This window comes from Equus caballus, chromosome 20 (genome assembly GCF_041296265.1).
Source record: "Equus caballus isolate H_3958 breed thoroughbred chromosome 20, TB-T2T, whole genome shotgun sequence".
NCBI classification, from domain to species: Eukaryota; Metazoa; Chordata; class Mammalia; order Perissodactyla; family Equidae; genus Equus; species Equus caballus.
In genome coordinates, this window is record NC_091703.1 from 38,799,400 (window position 1) to 38,817,784 (window position 18,385).

The window sequence follows — 18,385 nt, forward strand, 5'->3', positions numbered from 1 at the left end:
AGGCACTGCTCAGACAGCCATCCTGAGGCAGTGACAAGCCTCTTTTTGGCTCTGCCAGTGTCCCTGTTGTTAGTTTAGTACCAGCACGGGAGGATTCAGAAATTTAACAAAAGGAAGGGGGAAGAGGCAATCAGGCACATGTACATGTCTGGCAGCCATGAGGCACCTTCTCACCAGCCACAGTCAGGTTCTGTTGGAAGGCAGTGTCAGAGATAGGGAGAAGTTAGAGAGCAAGAGTGAACTGTTTTAAAGGTTTATATTATGAGGCTTAAGGAGGAAAATTGAATATTTAGCCTGGATGTGAGAACACATAAAGGAGTGGAGATTTGTTTTCTTTGAGTCTAAGAAGCATTATTTTAGGAAATGCAGCTACCACCTATTCCCTCTTTCCATTGTCATCAGGTCAGGAAGGACTGGGTTTAAGTTGCAGTGGGTGACATGAAGTTAAACAACCAATATTCAAGTGTTTTGAGTGTTAGCATTGTGTCACAGTGGATTAGCAGAAGGAGGAAATGCCCCAGATATTGAGAGGTATGGACTCTTGGGCTGGCCAGCCTGGCTTTGAATCCTGGCATCAGCACTTACCAGCTGTGGGACCTTGGACAAATTACTCCACCTCTAAGCCTCAGTCGCCTCATGTGTAAAATGGGGTTAATGTACCTACTTCCTCACAGGGTTATTTTTAGTATTAAAAGACTTAATATTTAGGCCAGCCTAGTGGCCCAGTCGTTAAGTTTGGTGCAGTCCGCTTCAGTGGCCCAGGTTTGGTTCCCAGGCGCAGACCTACACCATTCATCAGGGGAAAGCTGTGGCAGTGACCCACATACAAAATAGAGGAAGATTGGCACAGATCTTAGCTCAGGGCAAATCTTCCTCAAGCAAAAAGAGGAAGATTGGTGACAGATGTTAGCTCAGGGCAAATCTTCCTCAGCAAAAGTAAAAGAGTTAATATAGGTAAAGTGCTTTGAACAGTGGCTGGCATGTATTAATGGCTATATATGTGATAATTACCATGAGCAGTGGAAAGGATTTGAGAGTCGTCTCTGGGGCACGACTTCATTTTACAGATTAGGCGGCAGTTACAGGAGGTAGAACCAAGACTAGAAGGCATTTCTGCACTTCTAGTCCAGGACTGTTGCCATTACTCTTGGCTGTTTTAGAAATACCCATTGCTTCAAAAGCATTTCCCTTTAAGTTCCTCTTTTATCCCCTCCTCCTCAGAGCCAGTATTTCTAGAGTGCTTCTGCCAGCACTTTGATAAATTCTGAAGTATGTGACCTCAAGTAATCCTTACAGCATCCTGTGAGGAAGGTGCCACTATTATCCCCATTTTTTGGAAGTGGCATCTGAGGCTCAGAGAGGTTCAGTTACTTGCCCAAGGATACACAGCTTCAAAGAGGTAGAGCCTAGATTAGAACCTAGGCTGTCTGACTCCAGAGCCTGTGTTCTTAACTGTGCTACGGATTTTCCTCACTAAGTCCTGATAGAGTACATACGAGCTAAATTAAACCAGCCATTGCTGCAGCAGCCACGGGGCCCAGGCATAAAGATTTGAGGCCATTTTGTACTCCCTTTTCAACCTACAGTTGGCTTTGTTTTCAGACCTGGGTGTCTCATGTGTGTCCTTATTTCTGACTCAGTGCTGTTACACAAAAACAGGTTACCAAAAGAATTTCACTTCCTGATTGAGAGAATGAAAGTTGTTGCTCATGGAGCAGACCAAGAGAGGCCAGGACCAGAGCTTTTGTGCAATAGGGATAATGCAGGGTTATCAGGGCCCTGGGCAAGGTTGGGGTCACTGCCGGGATCCTATAAGACCGGAGAAGAGGGGTCAGATGTCAGAATTCCCACCCAGACCAGTGGTTCTTTACCTTTAGTCCCTGTAAGACACTGATGGCAGTCTAGGACTCCCCCTCTTCAGAAAAATGCACAAGCTCACACACCAAAAATACTTTCAGGTGGCTTCAGGGTTCATAACCCCAGGTAAAAACCTCTGTACTAGGCAGCATAGTAGAGTCCTTCAGAGCACACTCTGGAGTCAGATGTCTGGGTTCAAATCCTCCTCTCCCTTTTAGTAACTGTGCAACCTTGAGTGAGTTACTTAATGTCTTGGGCTTCAATTCTCTCAACAGTAAAATGAGGATAATAATAGTGTTTAATTACAGGATCGCTGTGAGGATTAAATGAGTTCCTATGTGTAAAATGCCTCCTACATGGTTAGCTCTACAGTAGTGTTCACTGTTAGTGTTAGTGGTGTTGCTGTCCCCAGAGCTTAGCCCATTCAGTAAATGTTTATGGACAGATGAGTGAATAATTCTAGTAGAGATGCCAAGTCTTGGGTAGAACATCCCAATCACTGTGTCACAAATGGGGTATAGTTCCACTCAGTCCTTGGAACTGCCAGAGCCCCAGCTGGTTGCTCCTGGCTTCAAGCAACAGCACCCCCAGTGTGACATATAAATATCCTTCTCTCTAGGTGCCCTGACAAGAAAACAGTTTGGGTAACACTTATGGAAAGGCTCATCTGGCAGGTAGTGAGAATCAGGTAGGTAGTATAGATTCCAAGTCCAGGGGAATTCTGTGGATGGGTGACAAAGAGAGTCCAGAGAATCCTAACCACCAAGCAGAACAGAGACTTCTCTACTGTGGGCTCCCTGGCTCTAACAGGCTCCATGCCCTGGCAGATGCAGAGGACATCTACCAGCAGGACACTCCAGCGCTTTCCTCCTCACACTCGAGGACCCAGTGAGTCACTCCACAAGGATTTGTGGAGAGCCTACAGTGACCCAGAAACCAGACTGGAGCCCAAAGTGTGTGTAGGCAACGATGTTAAAGAAGTGGTGATAAGTGCTGAAGTAGGTGATTCCCGGAGTGTGAGTGCTACAAGGAGGTGGTGCCCAGGGCTGCTGGGACTTATGGTGGGACCCCACCTTGCCTGCAAGGTGGATTCTAAGAGCAATAGGAAGCCATTGAAGGGCTGGCCAGGTTGCGTAGTGGTGAAGTTCACACACTCACTTCAGTGGCCCAGGGTGTGCAGGTTCAGATCCTGGGTACAGACCCACAAACCACTCATCAAGCCATGCTGTGGTGGCATCCCACATACAACACAGAGGAAGATTGGCACAGATGTTAGCAACAATCTTCCTCACCAGAAAGAAAAGTAGAAGCCATTGAAGAGTTTTAATCAAGGAAGTGGTAGGTTTAGGTTTGTACATTTTTTTTGTCACCCTGACTCAATATTACAAAATGAATAGGAAACAGGCAAGAGTTTGAGGACACACTTTAGGAGGCTCAGGAGAGGTGATACTCACCTGAAATAGGTACCTTGACTTCTTTAATTTTTAAATTTTTTTAATTGAGGTATAATTGGCATACAACATTAAATTAGTTTCAGGTGCACAACATAATGATTCAGTATTTGAATAAATTGCGAAAGGATCACCAGAATAAATCTAGTTAACATCGCTGTCAAACATAGTTACAGAATTTTTTTCTTTGATGAGAACTTTTTTTTTCTTCTTTTTCTCCCCAAAGCCCTCCAGTACATAGTTGTGTATTCTAATTGTGAGTGCCTCTGGTTGTGGCGCGTGGGACGCCGCTTCAGCATGGCCTGATGAGCGGTGCCATGTCTGCACCCAGGATTCGAAACGGCGAAACCCTGTGCTGCCGAAGTGGAGCGCGCAAACTTCATCATGTAGCCACGGGGCCGGCCCCTGACGAGAACTTTTAAGATCGACTCTTTTAGCAGCTTTCAAATACGCAGTGCAGTATTATTAACTGTAGTCACCAGGCTGTGTGTTATAGCCCCAGGACTTACTTATTTTATAAGTGGAAGTTTGTACCTTTTGACTCCCTTTACCCATTTTGCCCACCCCTACCCCCGCCTCTGGCAACCGCCAATCTGTTCTCCGTATCTATGAGCTTTTTTATTGTTGTTTGTAATTCCACATACCAGTGAAATCATACAGTGTTTGTCTTTCTCTGATTTCGCTTAGCATAACGTCCTCAAGGTCCATCCATGTTGTCACAAGTGACAGGATTTCCTTCTTTTTTATGGCTGAATAATATTCCATTGTATATTTAATATATCACATCTTTATCCATTCATCCGTTGGTGGACACTTAGATTGTTTCCATGTCTTAGCTGTTGTAAATAATGCTGTAGTGAACATGGGGGTGCGTATATCTTTTTGAGTTAGTGTTTTCATTTTCTTTGGATAAATACTCAGAAGTGGAATTGCTGGATCATATGGTAGTTCTATTTTTAATTTTTTAGGAACCTTCATATTGTTTTCCATAGCAGCTGCACTGTTTACATTTCCAACAATATATAAAGGTTCCCTTTTCTCCACATCCTCACCAACACTTCTTGTTTCTTTTTGATAACAACCATTCTAACAGGGTGAGCCGATATGTCATTGAGGTTTTGATTTGCATTTCCCTGATGATTAGGGATGTTGAGCACCTTTCCATGTACCTGTTGCCCATCTGTATGTCTTTGGGAAAATGTCTATTCAGATCCTCTGCCAGTTTTTTAATTGAGCTTTTTTTTTTTTTTTGGTATTGAGTTATATGAGTTCTTTGTATATTTTGGATATTACCTCTTATTAGATATATGACTTGCAAATATTTTCTCCCATTTAGTAGGTTGCCCTTCATTCTGTTGATGATTTTCTTTACTGTGCAGAAGCTTTTTAGTTTGATGTAGTCCCATTTGTTAATTTTCCTTTTGGTGTCAAATCTAAAAATCATCGCCAAGACCAATGTGAAGAAGCTTACTGCCTGTGTTTCCTTCCAGGAGTTTTATGGTTTCAGGCCTTACATTCAAGTCTTTAATCCATTTTGAGTTAATTTTTGTGTATGGTGTAAGATAGTTACTTACTAGACTTTGAGGGAAAAGGAGAAATCAAGAATGACCTCCCTGATTCTGCGTGGCTGGAGATGCCATTCCTGGGACAAGTCATACTGGAAGTGAAACCGTTGTTGTGGGGACATTGTGAGTTGAGTTGGGGACTCATTTAATTTGTGATGCCTGTGGGAAGTTCACTGAGGATGGTCAACAGAGCCAGTAGATGGATGGATCTGAATGCAGGAGAGGTGTAGCAATGGGCAGAGGACCATTGCAGTGGGGTTGGCAGTGGGCAGAGAACCATTACAGTGGGGTTGGCTGCCTACCTTCAACAGGGCTCCCTTCTAAGGAGAGTGAGTTTAAAAGTGGGCTTTGATCGATGAAATCTGTACAACCAATTTGGCTAGCATGCTTGCTTCTCTTGTATGCTCCAACTTTAGAATTCTTAAATGTGTATGTTTTGAACTCTCTTCATAAAAACCAACATAGTTCTCTGCTTTGAAGAAATTCTCTTTTTCTTCTTGGCTGGCCTCATTCACTCTTTCCCTGTGTGTCCTTGCAGCAGGAGGAAGCTGCGCAATTCATGATGTGACACTGTCCATATTCTCAGATTTGTGACCCAGAAGGAAGTCTTCGACCTCAGCTGTGGCTCCCGGTGCTGGCCAGAAGCCAACTTCATGTCTGAGCGCACGAGCAGCAGTTTGCCATGGAGAGCTTGGGGCTGCAGACGGTGACCCTCAGTGATGGGACGACGGCCTACGTCCAGCAAGCTGTCAAAGGTGAGTATTTCCAGGGACCTCAGAATCTCACACTGTCCGCCAGCCTCTGGAGAGGAATGTCCCCTTGCAAGAGTCTCACCACCACCCTGCTTTCCCCACTGCTTGCCACAACTTGCTTTGCATGAGAATCTCTGGAGATGACTGATGAAAAAGGGAACTCTTTAAAATAAAATGCCATCTCAGCAGGCTAGAAAATCAGACTAGCCCAGCTGTAGGAGCCAAGCCCTCTGAAAGGCGGAATTCCTTGCATGTGATGAGTAGTTGATAAATATTTCTGGAATGGGTGAACACAGTACTGGCTGTGGCCTCCTGCTTCTCGGATAGTCCCTTTCCAGTTTCTCAGTGCTTTCTAGAAGCAGTTCATTTTAATTCACGCAAGTTTAAGCACTCAAACTATCTATTGAGCATCTGCCGTGTACAAGATACTCTTCTAGGTTCAGAGGGGGACACCGAAGCAAACATAGATCTCATGCCATAGGCCCCACTAGGGTTGCCAGAAATAAAAATACAGGGCACATGGTTAAATTTGAGTTGCAGACAACAAATAATTTTTTAGTGTAAGTATGTCCCAAATACTGCATGGGATAGACATGTATAAACATGAGATTAAATACTAAAAATAGGTGCCGGCCCCGTGGCTGAGTGGTTAAGTTCACATGCTCTGCTTCGGCGGCCCAGGGTTTCGCCGGTTTGGATCCTGGGCGCGGACATGGCACTGCTCATCAGGCCATGCTGAGGCAGCATCCCACATACTACAACTAGAGGGACCCACGACTAAAAATACACAACTCTGTACCGGGGGGCTTTGGAGAGAAAAAGGAAAAATAAAATCTTTTTAAAAAAAAATAGTAAAAATAGTAAAATAATAACAGTACTGAAAAAAAATTCATTGGGGGCTGGCCCGTGGCCAAGTGGTTAAGTTCTTGCGCTCCGCTGCATGCGGCCCAGTGTTTCATTGGTTCGAATCCTGGGCACAGACATGGCATTGCTCATCAGACCACGCTGAGGCAGCGTCCCACATGTCACAACTAGAAGGACCCACAACGAAGAATATACAACTATGTACTGGGGGGCTTTGGGGAGAAAAAGGAAAAAAATAAAATCTTACAACTAGAAGGACCCACAACTAAGATATACAACTATGTACCGGTGGGGGGTGTGTTTTGGGGAGATAAAAGGAAAAAAAAATTCGTTGGTTATCTGAAATTTAGATATACCTGAAATTCGGATTTTCAAGGACCTTAAGTTGGGTATGGAGTCAGAACAGTGTCATTGAAGGACAGGGCCTTCAGATCAGGGAGATTCACCATCATGACAGGCTCCTTTTTTCTTGCCAGCATTCTCAGGCATGCCAGATGGCGTGCGTGTCTTCCTTGGATAGCGCGAGGCCGACGCTGCCTCATTCCTCCTCTTTATTTTGCCTTTTCTGGGCTCTGTGAGTGACACCTTCCTCATGACTGCTTTGTCATTGCAACATTGCCCTCCTTTCAACACATTATCAAAATGTATTTCAGTTCTCAAGTTTACCGATAAATTGTTTGTTGATTTCGTCTTAAATTGTTACCTTCCTGATGATGACAAAGAGGCTCCTTAATCACATCAGTAAGTTCTTTCCATATGACAGCGTGTGGGGAGTGCCTTCTGGAAAGGTTTCTTGTCAAGAGCCGTCTATGACGTGTGGGTTTGGCTGGCTTCGTTTTCTTGAGAGTGGAACTTCCCTAGAATACTTTTAAAGACTGAAACCTTCTGTTTGCAGACCTCCCATCACAGGTCTTGCCCCTCTGCTGCAGTCTCAGGAGGATGGAGGGACTTAGGAACTGTAGATAGAGCTGTGTTTACCCCATGGACCCAGTTATTTCCCATGCCTCAGTCTTCTGCTGTGAATTAATGGTTGAATGAATGAGTAAAAAGCAAGTGGCCACACTTGGCCTGAGAAAGCCACACTCTTTTTTTTATGTCTTTTCTTCTTATGTGTGGTTCTCTTTGCTTCCCCCCACCTCCCTGTTTATCTTTGTCTCATCACTCTTCCTGGCTCTTTTCTCTGCCTCCTCCACAGTGCTGCAGTGTGTGCTTGCGCACACACACTCACTCACAACAGACTTCACACTGCTGAGGGTAGAGCTGGCCTTTGGGAACCAGAACTGCACTGGCCTGAAGGGCATCTCTCACTCTGGTGAGCTCCTCTGAAGCTCTTGATAAGGCATTTTTGTCTCTGTCAGCAGGCAGCTCTGTCTGAGCCCAGCTTAGCCAGCTGGAAGCCCTAAAATTTTATGAGACTTACTTATAATTAGGGTAAGCATAAAATGTGTTCTTCAAACCTGACACTTTTTGGAGTGGAAGGGTGCACTGGGACTGTTCCAGGCAAACAGGAACATATGGTCACCTCTCTAGAATGGGATATGAGGCCACGTCAGTCAGCTCTTCTCCCCACCTGCCTCTCCCACTGTAGTCTCAAGTTGTTAGAGGAAATTCTAGGTTGAAATTTTTTCTCAAATAACTCTTTTCAACATTTTGTTTCCTACCTTGAAGCAATGTACACTCTGCGAGCAGAAGGTCTGCTGATGCTCTCAGAACCTCAAGCACTCATGCCCTTGCCAGAACAGATAAAGTGTTAAAATGCAGGGCAGTCTGCCGCTTGCTGGGTGGGAGGGAGAAGATTGCGTCCCTCTTCATCTCAACTGCCTTTCTCTCCTACTTCATACCTTTGTCTCTACCTTACCTGCCTTCGGCTGGGATGTGGAACTGTTTGTTACTGACCCAAGAGGACTCAGTTTGAGAAGTCTTCTGAGGGGTAGACATCAGCAGAGAAGTGAGCCAGAAGTAGCTGCCTTGTCCTTTTCCCACATCATGAGAGCTCAAATTCCTAAACCTGAAACTTGTAAAGAAAGGAACAAACCCCTCGTCATTAGCTCTTCCATCTGTCTTTCCTCCTTCCGTTTCTCGTGTCCTTTCCCCTCTCAAACTCACTGGACTCAGGGAGAGGCCGATCTCATTCTAAAGTTAAGAGCCTTTTGCTCTTAGAAGTGCTTTCCAGTAAGGATCTGAGATAAATATGGAAGGGTAATATCTTAGGAGCTCTGGAGTCTTGTTAATTTTTATGCTGCTTATTGTGTTGCCTTAGGTGAATCAATCTTTTTACTAGAAAATTGGAGTGAAATGTCAGAGCTCAATGAAGGAAACATTTCCCAACAGTGACAGTAGAACAAGACTTAGATGGACACATAATAGCATAGTAGTCACATTCATTTAGCTTCCTATTGCTTTACTTTCTGTTTCTCCTAAAGTGCAGATTGGGCTTATTATAATAGAAGCTAACCATGTTATTGAGGGCTGACCAGGTACCTGGCACTGTTTTGTATTCATTAACTCGTTTAACCCTCACAGCAACCCAATGAAGAAGACACAATTTTTAATCCTCATTTTAAGAAGAGGAAACTGAGGCACAGAGAAGTACATAAGCTGTCCAAGATCGCACAGCTAGTAAGAGGTAGAGCTGAAATTCAAACCCAGGAGGCCTGGACTGGTTCCAGAGCCCATTGCTTTCAACCACTAAACTGTACTACCTTGTCAGAGGATCTAGGTATTGCCATTACTGCCACAGTGGGAGACAAGGGAATGTGTTTTGATTTAGTCAGTTTGAGTCATATCTGAATTTTGACCCGTTGGGGCTTTTCCAGGTTTCAGGGCATTCTTTGTTCTCCATTTAGCTCATCTCAGCAACTTACTGTTAGTCTGAAAGTCCCCACTTTGCTGGGCGTGGGTAGACTAATAAATGAACTCGCTCCTCCTATGAGTGACAGGAAGGGAATCTGTTGGGAGCTGTACAGTTCCTCATGGCAGGATGTCTTCACCCCCAGTAATTCTGAGGCCTAGGCCCAGGGATGTAAGGAGCAAGGTAACATGGAGAGTGTCACCTGTGCTTAGAGGTGCAGAGTGTGCCTCAAACAGGCCTCTGCTAAAAACAGGCAGGTGTCCCTCCACCCTCTTCTAGGCTGGCCCACTTCTCTCCATTTCTACCTCTACAGGGGAGAAGCTGCTTGAAGGGCAGGTGATCCAGCTCGAGGATGGGACTACGGCATACATTCACCAAGTGACGGTGCAGAAAGGTGAGGGCACACCAAGACACCCCTGCCTCATGGAGGGAGGCCAGGCAGCCCCCCGCAAGGGACCCCTCCCCAGCACCAAGCTCCAGAGAAAGACAGGCATTGCTCTCATTACAGAACCTCTTTCCTTTGAGGATGGACAGCCTGTGCAGCTGGAAGATGGCAGCATGGCCTACATACACCACACACCCAAAGGTGGGGTCACAGTCATCACAACTGGCAAGAAGGAAGGGAGGCAGAACTGGGAGAGGTTGGGGCATGGAGTTGCCTACCCCGGGAGTTGGGGCATAGACATGGGAGCTGTGGTCCCAGGCTCACGTGGATTAGCAGTGTCACCTACCTTCCCTGGTGCAGACCACAGGAGCAGCTGTTTCTGCCCCCAGGAGGCTGAGTCTTGGGGGTCAGTGGCATGAGCCTTGATGGCAGCTTTAGCTCCAGCACAGCCACAAAGTCTTAGGGCTTTAAATGGGACCCGAGGACATCATCCCAGACCAGGAGTAAAAACTTACTAACATTCAAGAATGAAACTTCTAAGGTACTGAGGAATAACAATTCATTCCTTCTATGAGTAGTTTCTTGAGTGACTACTATGTGCCAGGCATTATGCTAGGTGTGGAGTGTACAAGAGAGACAAGACATAGTCTCTGCTCTGCTGGAGTCTAGTGAGAGAAACAGAAGTGAAATGAACCATCACTGATGAACTGATCTTCACAAATGGAAATCAGGCTCAGGGAGGGCTGCTCTGAGGAAGTGACGCTTGAGCTGAGAGTTGAAAAGTAAAGTGGACTTAGCTAGGGGAAGAGGGATGGCAGGGAGGGCTCAGTACTCCAGACAGAAGGAACAGCATGTGTGGGCCCAGAGGTGAGGGAGGAAGAATGGCACATTCAAGGAACTGCCAGGAGCTAGAGTTCTTGGGGTGAGGGCAGAATGGGGAAGATGAAGCCAGAGAGAGGCAGGGGCCAGCGCGCTAGAACTCAAGTGTCAGGCTAAGGATTTTGGTCTCTATCCTGAGACCTATGAGAAGCTGTTGAACTGTTTAGGCCATCAGGTAACACGATCACATTGTGTCCTGCAAAGATTCCTCTGGGTGCTGTGCTGCCTGGAGAGAACTAGAGGGCGTGAGGGGCCACCAGTTAGGATGTTCTTGTGGTCATCCTGGCCAAGATGATGACAGTCCCCTCAGGTCCTCAAGGAGCTTTTAAGTTCCCCATCACTGCTTCATAGGAGACCTTGTCTTTAGGAGAGGCAGCCCCAGAAGGAAAGCTAGACAGAGTGAATCACTGGGGTGGGGGGCCAGGAGAAACCCAATGCTGAAACCTGCCTTGGATTATGACCCTGTCGTTACCTTAAAGCTAGAGTCCCAGCCATATCTCTTGCCCTTGTGCGGCGTCTGGGCTAACCGCATGTTCCCTATAGAGGGCTATGACCCCAACGCCCTGGAAGCCGTCCAGCTGGAAGACGGCTCCACTGCCTACATTCACCACCCTGTGGCTGTGCCGTCAGACAGCACCATCCTGGCCGTGCAGACAGAGGTGGGCTTGGAGGACCTAGCCGCAGAGGATGACGAGGGCTTCAGCACAGACACAGTGGTGGCCCTGGAGCAGTATGCCAGCAAGGTGAGCTTGCAGAGCCTGACGCTGCCCATCAACTCTCTTGACTCTGCCAAAACAGCCACCTCTCTAGAGGACAAGGTCAGTCCTTTTCTTGGGCATGGCCTTTGCCCCTCCACCCAAGCTCCCCCAACTGGTCTCTCACATATGATTGTCCACGGCGTGCATCACAGCCTGACCCGGGGCTGCCAACAGCTGTTTACGCTCACCCTTATTTATGCTGTCTCTGCAGAGGGAAGGCAGCTGTATGAAACAGTGACATCCTCATGGTGGGGATTTAGGCCTAGCTTCACTTTGACCATAGTAGTAATCTTATGTGCTGTCTGAGAAAGTCCTTGCCAGTGACTTTTATTAGTTTTCCAGTCCACTGAGGTCAGATGTTCTTGTATTTATTTCTTCTCTGAGACTCCGTTAGTCATTTGAGAAAATAACCTCAGTAGGCAGTGACTAGGGCAGATGCAACAGAGCAGCTGGGATTCTTGGAACAAAAGGCTTGCACAGTAACTTGGCTGCAAAGGAAGAAGATCTCGACTCTCCAAACATCAGTCAATCCGAGCTCTCTGTGCTGGAGCCATGGTCCTGCCCACAGGGGAAACGGGGCCAGAGATCTATGAGCTTTCCAGTCCAGGGTGCTCCGTCCCCAGGGTGAACTGCAGAGCCTCAGGGTGGATGTGGCAGGGCTTCCTGGAGCACTAGTTTTACCCAAAGATTGGGGGGAGATGTTTTATAATAAAACTAGTGTGGCTGTATCATCAAAGTGAAGCACAAAACTTGGCAGCGGGCAACTTGGGCCTATGCCCGCTCTCTGTGCCCTGAGGTGTATTTTAGAAGCCAAATTTGAGACTTGCTGCTGTTAAAAAAGGCAAGTGGGCTTTAAATCATGACCCGTGAGATGTGTGGTGGCTCTGCCTCTACTAGTCAGACCTCGGGTAAATCACGCCCCTCCCAGGCCTCAGCTCGTTCCTCTCTAGTACAATGAGATGGAGCACAGTGATTTCACAGGTCACTTCCAGCCCTGAAGTTCCTTGATTCCCTCAATTACCTCAAGAGCTAGTGAGGCATGGGAATGAAATCCGAATGCCTGAGTGGGTTAGCCCACGGAGCAGGCCTGGCCACCTTTGACCGCCCCCCTGCCATCCACCAGCTGCTTAAGTATTTAGGAAACTTTGTCAGCTGCTTGACCTCCCAACCTGGAGCTGACTAGACAGACCTTGCTATGAATTTGGCTTCACCCTTTGTCCCCTACTTTCCGTGACTTCCAGACATCTGTTTCAGGAGCTCCTGGGAAGGCCAAAGTGTCCTAGAAACAAAGACTAAGGGACAGTCCCAGCAGGACCCTGCCCAGGAAAGCAAGAGAGCAGTAAGGGCTCCCTGAAGCCAAAGGCTGGTATGAAACATGTGGCTCTAGCAGTGTTCACTGGAGAGATGAAAGGGAAGGACTTGTCAGCTGGTGCTGTGGTTAGAGCTGAGACTTCTGGTGGGGACCTGCAGGCTTCTGCAGTTTGCTGGTTGCGGCCACCTCACACTGGTGAACCTAGTGAGCTCATCCCACAGCAAGCCCCTTGTTAATGCCCTCTTTGAGCACAGGTTTCCCACAGGGAGGACGGGTTCTCCTCCCATCAGAGGATAGAGGGGTCCAGAGTTTCAGCCTCTTTGGTGTGTGTGGTCAAAAGGGAGGTTGCTGTCTCTCAGCCGAGCTCAAGTGTGACCATTCAGACCACCCACCTCCCCACCTTACCTAGCTGCCTACAAGAAACCCTTTCTTCCATAGCCATCATAAGAAGATTCTATCCTTAGAGATGGGTAGTGACTCCACATGCCAGCCCCGTTTCTTCTGCAGCATGCCCCAGTGTCTATTCCCTGTCTCTCTGGCTCTGTTACCCCAGGTTGCCCTTCTGCCCTAGCAGGTTTTACCCTGTTCGTTGCATCTTAAGCTGCCAGCTGGGCCCTGTGTCCCACCTCTTCCCTCCCTTTATTGAGGAGAATACATATAGGAACCCCAAGATTTTTTCCTCAGGTTCTGCACGACAGCCAGGCTCCCCATAATGGCAAAGGGCAGCAAGTTGGAGACAGAGCATTCCGCTGTGGCTACAAGGGCTGCGGGCGTCTCTACACCACTGCTCATCACTTAAAGGTAAGGTTGCCGCAGACAGCTCTCAGCCTGGCCATCTTCCCCACCACGCTGTGCTTCTACCTTCCCGCTTTGACTAGAACTGGTCCCTGCCCTCAAGTTGCTCATTACCTACTAGAAGGAAGGGATGAATGTACAGAAATGTCAGCACAGGAGGCCGGGACACATGAAGAGTGCGGGAGGGAAAAGAATCAGGGAAGGCTCTCTGGAGGAAGTAGGCCTCTCAGCTGAAGAGGAGGCAAAATAAAGGAGGTGGCCAATACTGATACTCTGGGCCCTAAAGAGAACCCAAGAGCCCATTTATACCCTTGTCCCTCTGAATTACATGAGTGCTTGTCCTCACAGGTACATGAAAGAGCTCATACTGGTGACCGTCCATACAGGTGTGATTTCCCCAGCTGCGGAAAGGCCTTTGCCACAGGTAACTTACCTGGATGGAGACCAAAAGAGGACTACTTCCAGTTGAGGACAGAGGATTCTAGACAAGCTTTGGGAACTCCCTCAGGGGAACCCAACATGAAGCTGCCTTCGCGGAGAAACTGCTGCCCAAGTGTGCTGACTTGCAGGGCGCTGTCTCTGGAGGAAACCCAGTTATGGAAGTGAGAGGCAGCATGGTCTGGGCCAGCAGCAGGAGCCTGGGGGGTTGGTAGAGAGACCCGGCCTCTGTGTGACCTCTGACATGGACCAGCTGTGGGGCGTGTGATAGGCCATCGTGTCCCTGGGCCTCATTTTCCCTCTGAATCTAGGGCATGTAGCCACAGGTTCTCTAGCTTCCCTCTCACACTCATGTTTTGAATGGCACCAGCTGCCCGTGGAGAGGGAAGGAGAGCAGAGTAGGCTTTTCCAGCTCTTCTCTGTCCAGGCAGGGGTGGGATAGAGGCAGACACAGGCTTCTTGTGCAAAGGAGGTCTGGAGTCTCACGCCTTCAGGTGGAGAGCCTCTGAATTAGGAAGAGGAGCCAGAGGAGCAGGAGGCCCACTGAATGCTCCTCTCAGCCCTCCCTCCCGCGTGCGGACAGGTTATGGACTGAAGAGCCACGTGCGCACCCACACTGGTGAGAAGCCATACAAGTGCCCAGAGGAGCTGTGCAGCAAGGCCTTCAAGACCTCGGGAGACCTGCAGAAGCACGTCCGGACCCACACCGGTAGGCTGGGCCCTACCCTCCCATGCCCCCTTCAGACTCAGACCTGGAGTCTGGTGCTCTCCCTGCTCCTTGCTCCAGCATGAGGCCCCTTCCTGAGGGAGCCCTCACACACCCCATCTCCACAGGTGAACGCCCATTCCGGTGCCCCTTCGAGGGCTGCGGCCGCTCCTTCACCACATCTAATATCCGCAAGGTACATGTGCGCACCCACACGGGCGAGCGGCCCTACACCTGCCCCGAGCCCCACTGTGGCCGTGGCTTCACCAGCGCCACCAACTACAAGAATCACGTGCGCATTCACACAGGTGGGCCAGCTGGCATGTGAGGACCACCCCCTCTGAGGCCCCAGTCCCTTCTGCCATAGGCTTCTGACCTGAGACATGTTCTCGACTCCCAGCCCAGAGCCCTTCTCTGCTGGCCGTTCCAGGCTGGTCTGCGGGCGGGGCGAGGGGATTCTGTGGTTCTGCACGTATCCCCGAACCACTCTTTGACTTGCAGTGAGAGGTTCCTCTGTTCCATTAGGTCCAATCTGACGGGTATTGCCGGCCCTCTCAGCTCCCTGCCACCTCTCAGCACCCACCCTGATTCTGTCCCTCCAGCTGAGCTCCCGGAAAAAGGCCCGGGTCAGGCACGGTGGGGAAAGAGCAGAGTGAAATGTCACCTTCAGCTCCTCACCTCACCCACTGTCCATATGACTCCTGTGTATCCTCACCCTCCCCAGTGTTACGTCCCTCGTCCAGCCTTCTGTGTCATCTCTCAGCCACGTGTCCCCCACTCTACCATCACACTGACATGTCAGTCATCCCTCTCTCTCTCCTGCCTCTTCTATTCACAACCCTCAACCTTACAAGCCCCCAGCACCCCCACCAGCCCCTTCACTAGCCCCAGACTTACCCCGTCCCCTCATTTTTCTCTCCACCTTGTCTCTGGACTCAGTGGTCCCACACTCACGTCCCCTCTTGTGTTCCGCTGGCCATCTTCCCCATTTCTGTCCATTCAGAGTCCCAGGTCTCACTCCCTCTCCCTCCCTCTGGCTCTCCCTTCACCAACCCCCCTCCCCCAACCCTGTCCCCTTAGTTTCCCCCTTGCCAGCCCCAGTTCCCACCCCCCTCACAGCCCAGTGTCCCCAGGGGAGAAGCCATACGTTTGCACGGTGCCAGGCTGCGGGAAGCGCTTCACCGAGTACTCGAGCCTGTATAAGCACCATGTGGTGCACACACACTGCAAGCCCTACACCTGCAGCACCTGCGGCAAGACCTACCGGCAGACCTCCACCCTGGCCATGCACAAGCGCAGTGCCCACGGCGAGCTGGAGGCCACGGAGGAGAGCGAGCAGGCCCTTTATGAGCAGCAGCAGCTCGAGGGTGAGGGGCGTGGGCAGGAGGTGAGAGTGGGGACAAGCCAGACCTCCCCATGGCCATCCAGTGGCAGGTGTCAGCCTGGGCTCTCCTCTCCCAGCCGCCTCTGCAGCCGAGGAGAGCCCGCCACCCAAACGACCCCGCATTGCTTACCTTTCGGAGGTGAAAGAAGAGGGTGATGACATCTCAGCCCAAGTGGCCATGGTGACAGAGGAAGATGGGGCCCCCCAGGTGGCTCTCATCACTCAGGATGGTGCCCAGCAGGTACAGGCCTTGGGGCTAGTGGTGGGGTGGGCCACTCTGGCTCTGGTACCATTTCCTACTCTCTCTAGGGAGCTCCAAAGTTCTGACAGCCTTACCTCTACCTAGCTTCTCTTTTTAGCCTTATGGATCTTGGAGAGCTGAGGCTGAGGGTGCCAAATCTTGTAACATAGCCCCTCCTCCTCCTCATGCTTCCAGCTCACTCTCTGGGAGTTCTGGAGCACAGTTGGTAGTTTCCCTCTTTACTTGGAGGCCATCATCTGAATGAGACACTTGGATGTCCTTCTCAAGAGAGGCACATTGGTGTAGGGGCCAGAGCATGGTGTAGGGTCTGGAAGCCTGAGGTTTCTAGCCAGCAGTGTAACCTGACCCCTTTCAGCACCCTCACTGTCGACTGCACCTTGCCTTTTGGAGTTGACCTGAGGATGAAATTAGGTGGAGACCCTGAATTGCATGGAACAGAGCCCTGAGGCAAAGTGGTGATAAATAGAAGTGATCAGCAGAATTCTGGTGTAGCCTCTCTTTGCAACCTAAGACCTGTTTTACTTGCTTGTCTCTGACCCCCTCCACATCTGTGACATGAAGCTAATCTAGTTTACCGATAAGCTAACCTTGTCTGGGAGAGCAGATGTCTGCCTAGTGGCTTTCAGACAACCTTCCACTGCACTCCTAGCTCATCTTCTTCCTGTCCACAGGTCAGCCTGTCCCCAGAAGATTTGCAGGCCCTGGGGAGTGCCATCAGTATGGTGACACAGCATGGCAGCACCACCCTCACCATCCCCAGTCATGACGATGACCTTGCCACATCTGGCACACATACAGTCACCATGGTCAGCGCTGATGGCACCCAGACGCAGCCCGTATGACCAGGCGGTTTGCTTGGGGTTTCTTGTTCTCTTGTCTTTCCTTTCTGTGGGGTGGGTGTTAAAGTGCAGGCTAAACCACTCAAGCCTTCTTCTGAGGTCCCCCACAGAAAAGGGTCTTCCCCACAGCTCCTCTGGGCCATCAGCAACTCTCGTCTTGAAAAGCATTTCACTGGGGGTCAAGGGACAATTTCTAAATCTCAATCTACCCCTAATTTGCTTTGCTACCAAAGGCAAGTCACTTTTCCATGGACTTCAGTCCATTTTCATTTATTGATGTATTTTTTTTAAATATTTTATTTTTCCTTTTCCTCCCCAAAGCCCCCCCCAGTACATAGTTGTATATTCTTCGTTGTGGGTCCTTCTAGTTGTGGCATGTGGGACGCCCCCTCAGCGTGGCCTGACGAGCGATGCCATGTCCGCACCGGCAAAACCCTGGGCCGCCACAGCGGAGCGCGTGAACTTAACCACTTGGCCACCGGGCCGGCCCCGTCAGTCCATTTTCAAATGAGAGGATTAAATTGTCCCCGGGGCCTTTTACAGCTCTGTCCTTATGATTCAAAATCCCTAAATTAAGTTCCGTAAGTTAGAGAAAAACACAACCTCACTTAGCTCTGAGCCCCAAGCTAATTATCTGACCTATAATGGTTTTATCCATTCCCTTCTGGATTGTTCCCAGTCACCTTGCTTGGAGGAATTTCTGTTTGGATTGGGGGTAGGGAGAGCAATGTAGGTGGGTTGGGAAACCTCGTTCTTCTGTATTTCAGGTCACAATCATTACCTCCGGGGCTGTGGTGGCCGAGGACTCAAGTGTAGCATCCCTTCATCATCAACAGGTGGCGCTGTTGGCCACAGCCAACGGAACACACATTGCTGTGCAGGTGAGTAGAGGCCTGGGGGGATCCCACCACCAGAAAAGGGAACAAGGAGGGGAGGGGGATTAGATGGAGATCTGGAAGAGAAGGGCATTTGGCTCAAAAAGAGGTCATTTCAGAGGAAAAATCCCGTTCTGCCTACTTCCACACATCTGTCTCAGGCTCTTTCTTGACTGAGGCAGAGTGGTGAAGCCCCTTCCGGCCTTCAGAATAACTTCTTTGGCAGTCTACCTGGTGGTCTAAGCCCTTCATGTCTTCATGTCTCCATTTCTTCATCAGGAAAATAAGGAGGCTTAGTAGATGATTACTGAGGTCCTCTCCAATGAGTCATTCCCTTCTGTGCGCAAGCCCATTCCTCTGACTCTGGACCATTCTGTGACTCCCTAGCCATGCCCAGCCTAATAGGATTCTT

General features: G+C 49.2%; 1 protein-coding gene across 37 annotated transcripts in view; it reads left to right on the top strand.

Moving 5' to 3' along the window:
- The window catches only part of ZNF76 (zinc finger protein 76), a 31,756-nt gene that overhangs the window by 12,346 nt on the left and 1,025 nt on the right, over window positions 1-18,385 (top strand). For 4 of the 37 annotated variants that reach the window (XM_070245467.1, XM_023624799.2, XM_070245466.1 and 1 more), the window contains 12 exons: window positions 5,460-5,628; window positions 9,654-9,734; window positions 9,849-9,926; window positions 11,148-11,347; window positions 13,359-13,475; window positions 13,818-13,893; window positions 14,491-14,616; window positions 14,742-14,921; window positions 15,747-15,980; window positions 16,075-16,238; window positions 16,931-17,095; window positions 17,866-17,979. In XM_070245467.1, coding sequence (XP_070101568.1) covers window positions 5,556-5,628; window positions 9,654-9,734; window positions 9,849-9,926; window positions 11,148-11,347; window positions 13,359-13,475; window positions 13,818-13,893; window positions 14,491-14,616; window positions 14,742-14,921; window positions 15,747-15,980; window positions 16,075-16,238; window positions 16,931-17,095; window positions 17,866-17,979 — 1,608 coding nt within the window. In that variant the 5' untranslated portion in view covers window positions 5,460-5,555. Of the gene's footprint in view, window positions 1-2,481; window positions 2,546-4,396; window positions 4,997-5,411; window positions 5,629-9,653; window positions 9,735-9,848; window positions 9,927-11,147; window positions 11,423-13,358; window positions 13,476-13,817; window positions 13,894-14,490; window positions 14,617-14,741; window positions 14,922-15,746; window positions 15,981-16,074; window positions 16,239-16,930; window positions 17,109-17,865; window positions 17,980-18,385 lie in introns of those variants that run through there. The other 33 variants (XM_070245469.1, XM_070245470.1, XM_070245471.1 and 30 more) reach the window with 16 other exon arrangements.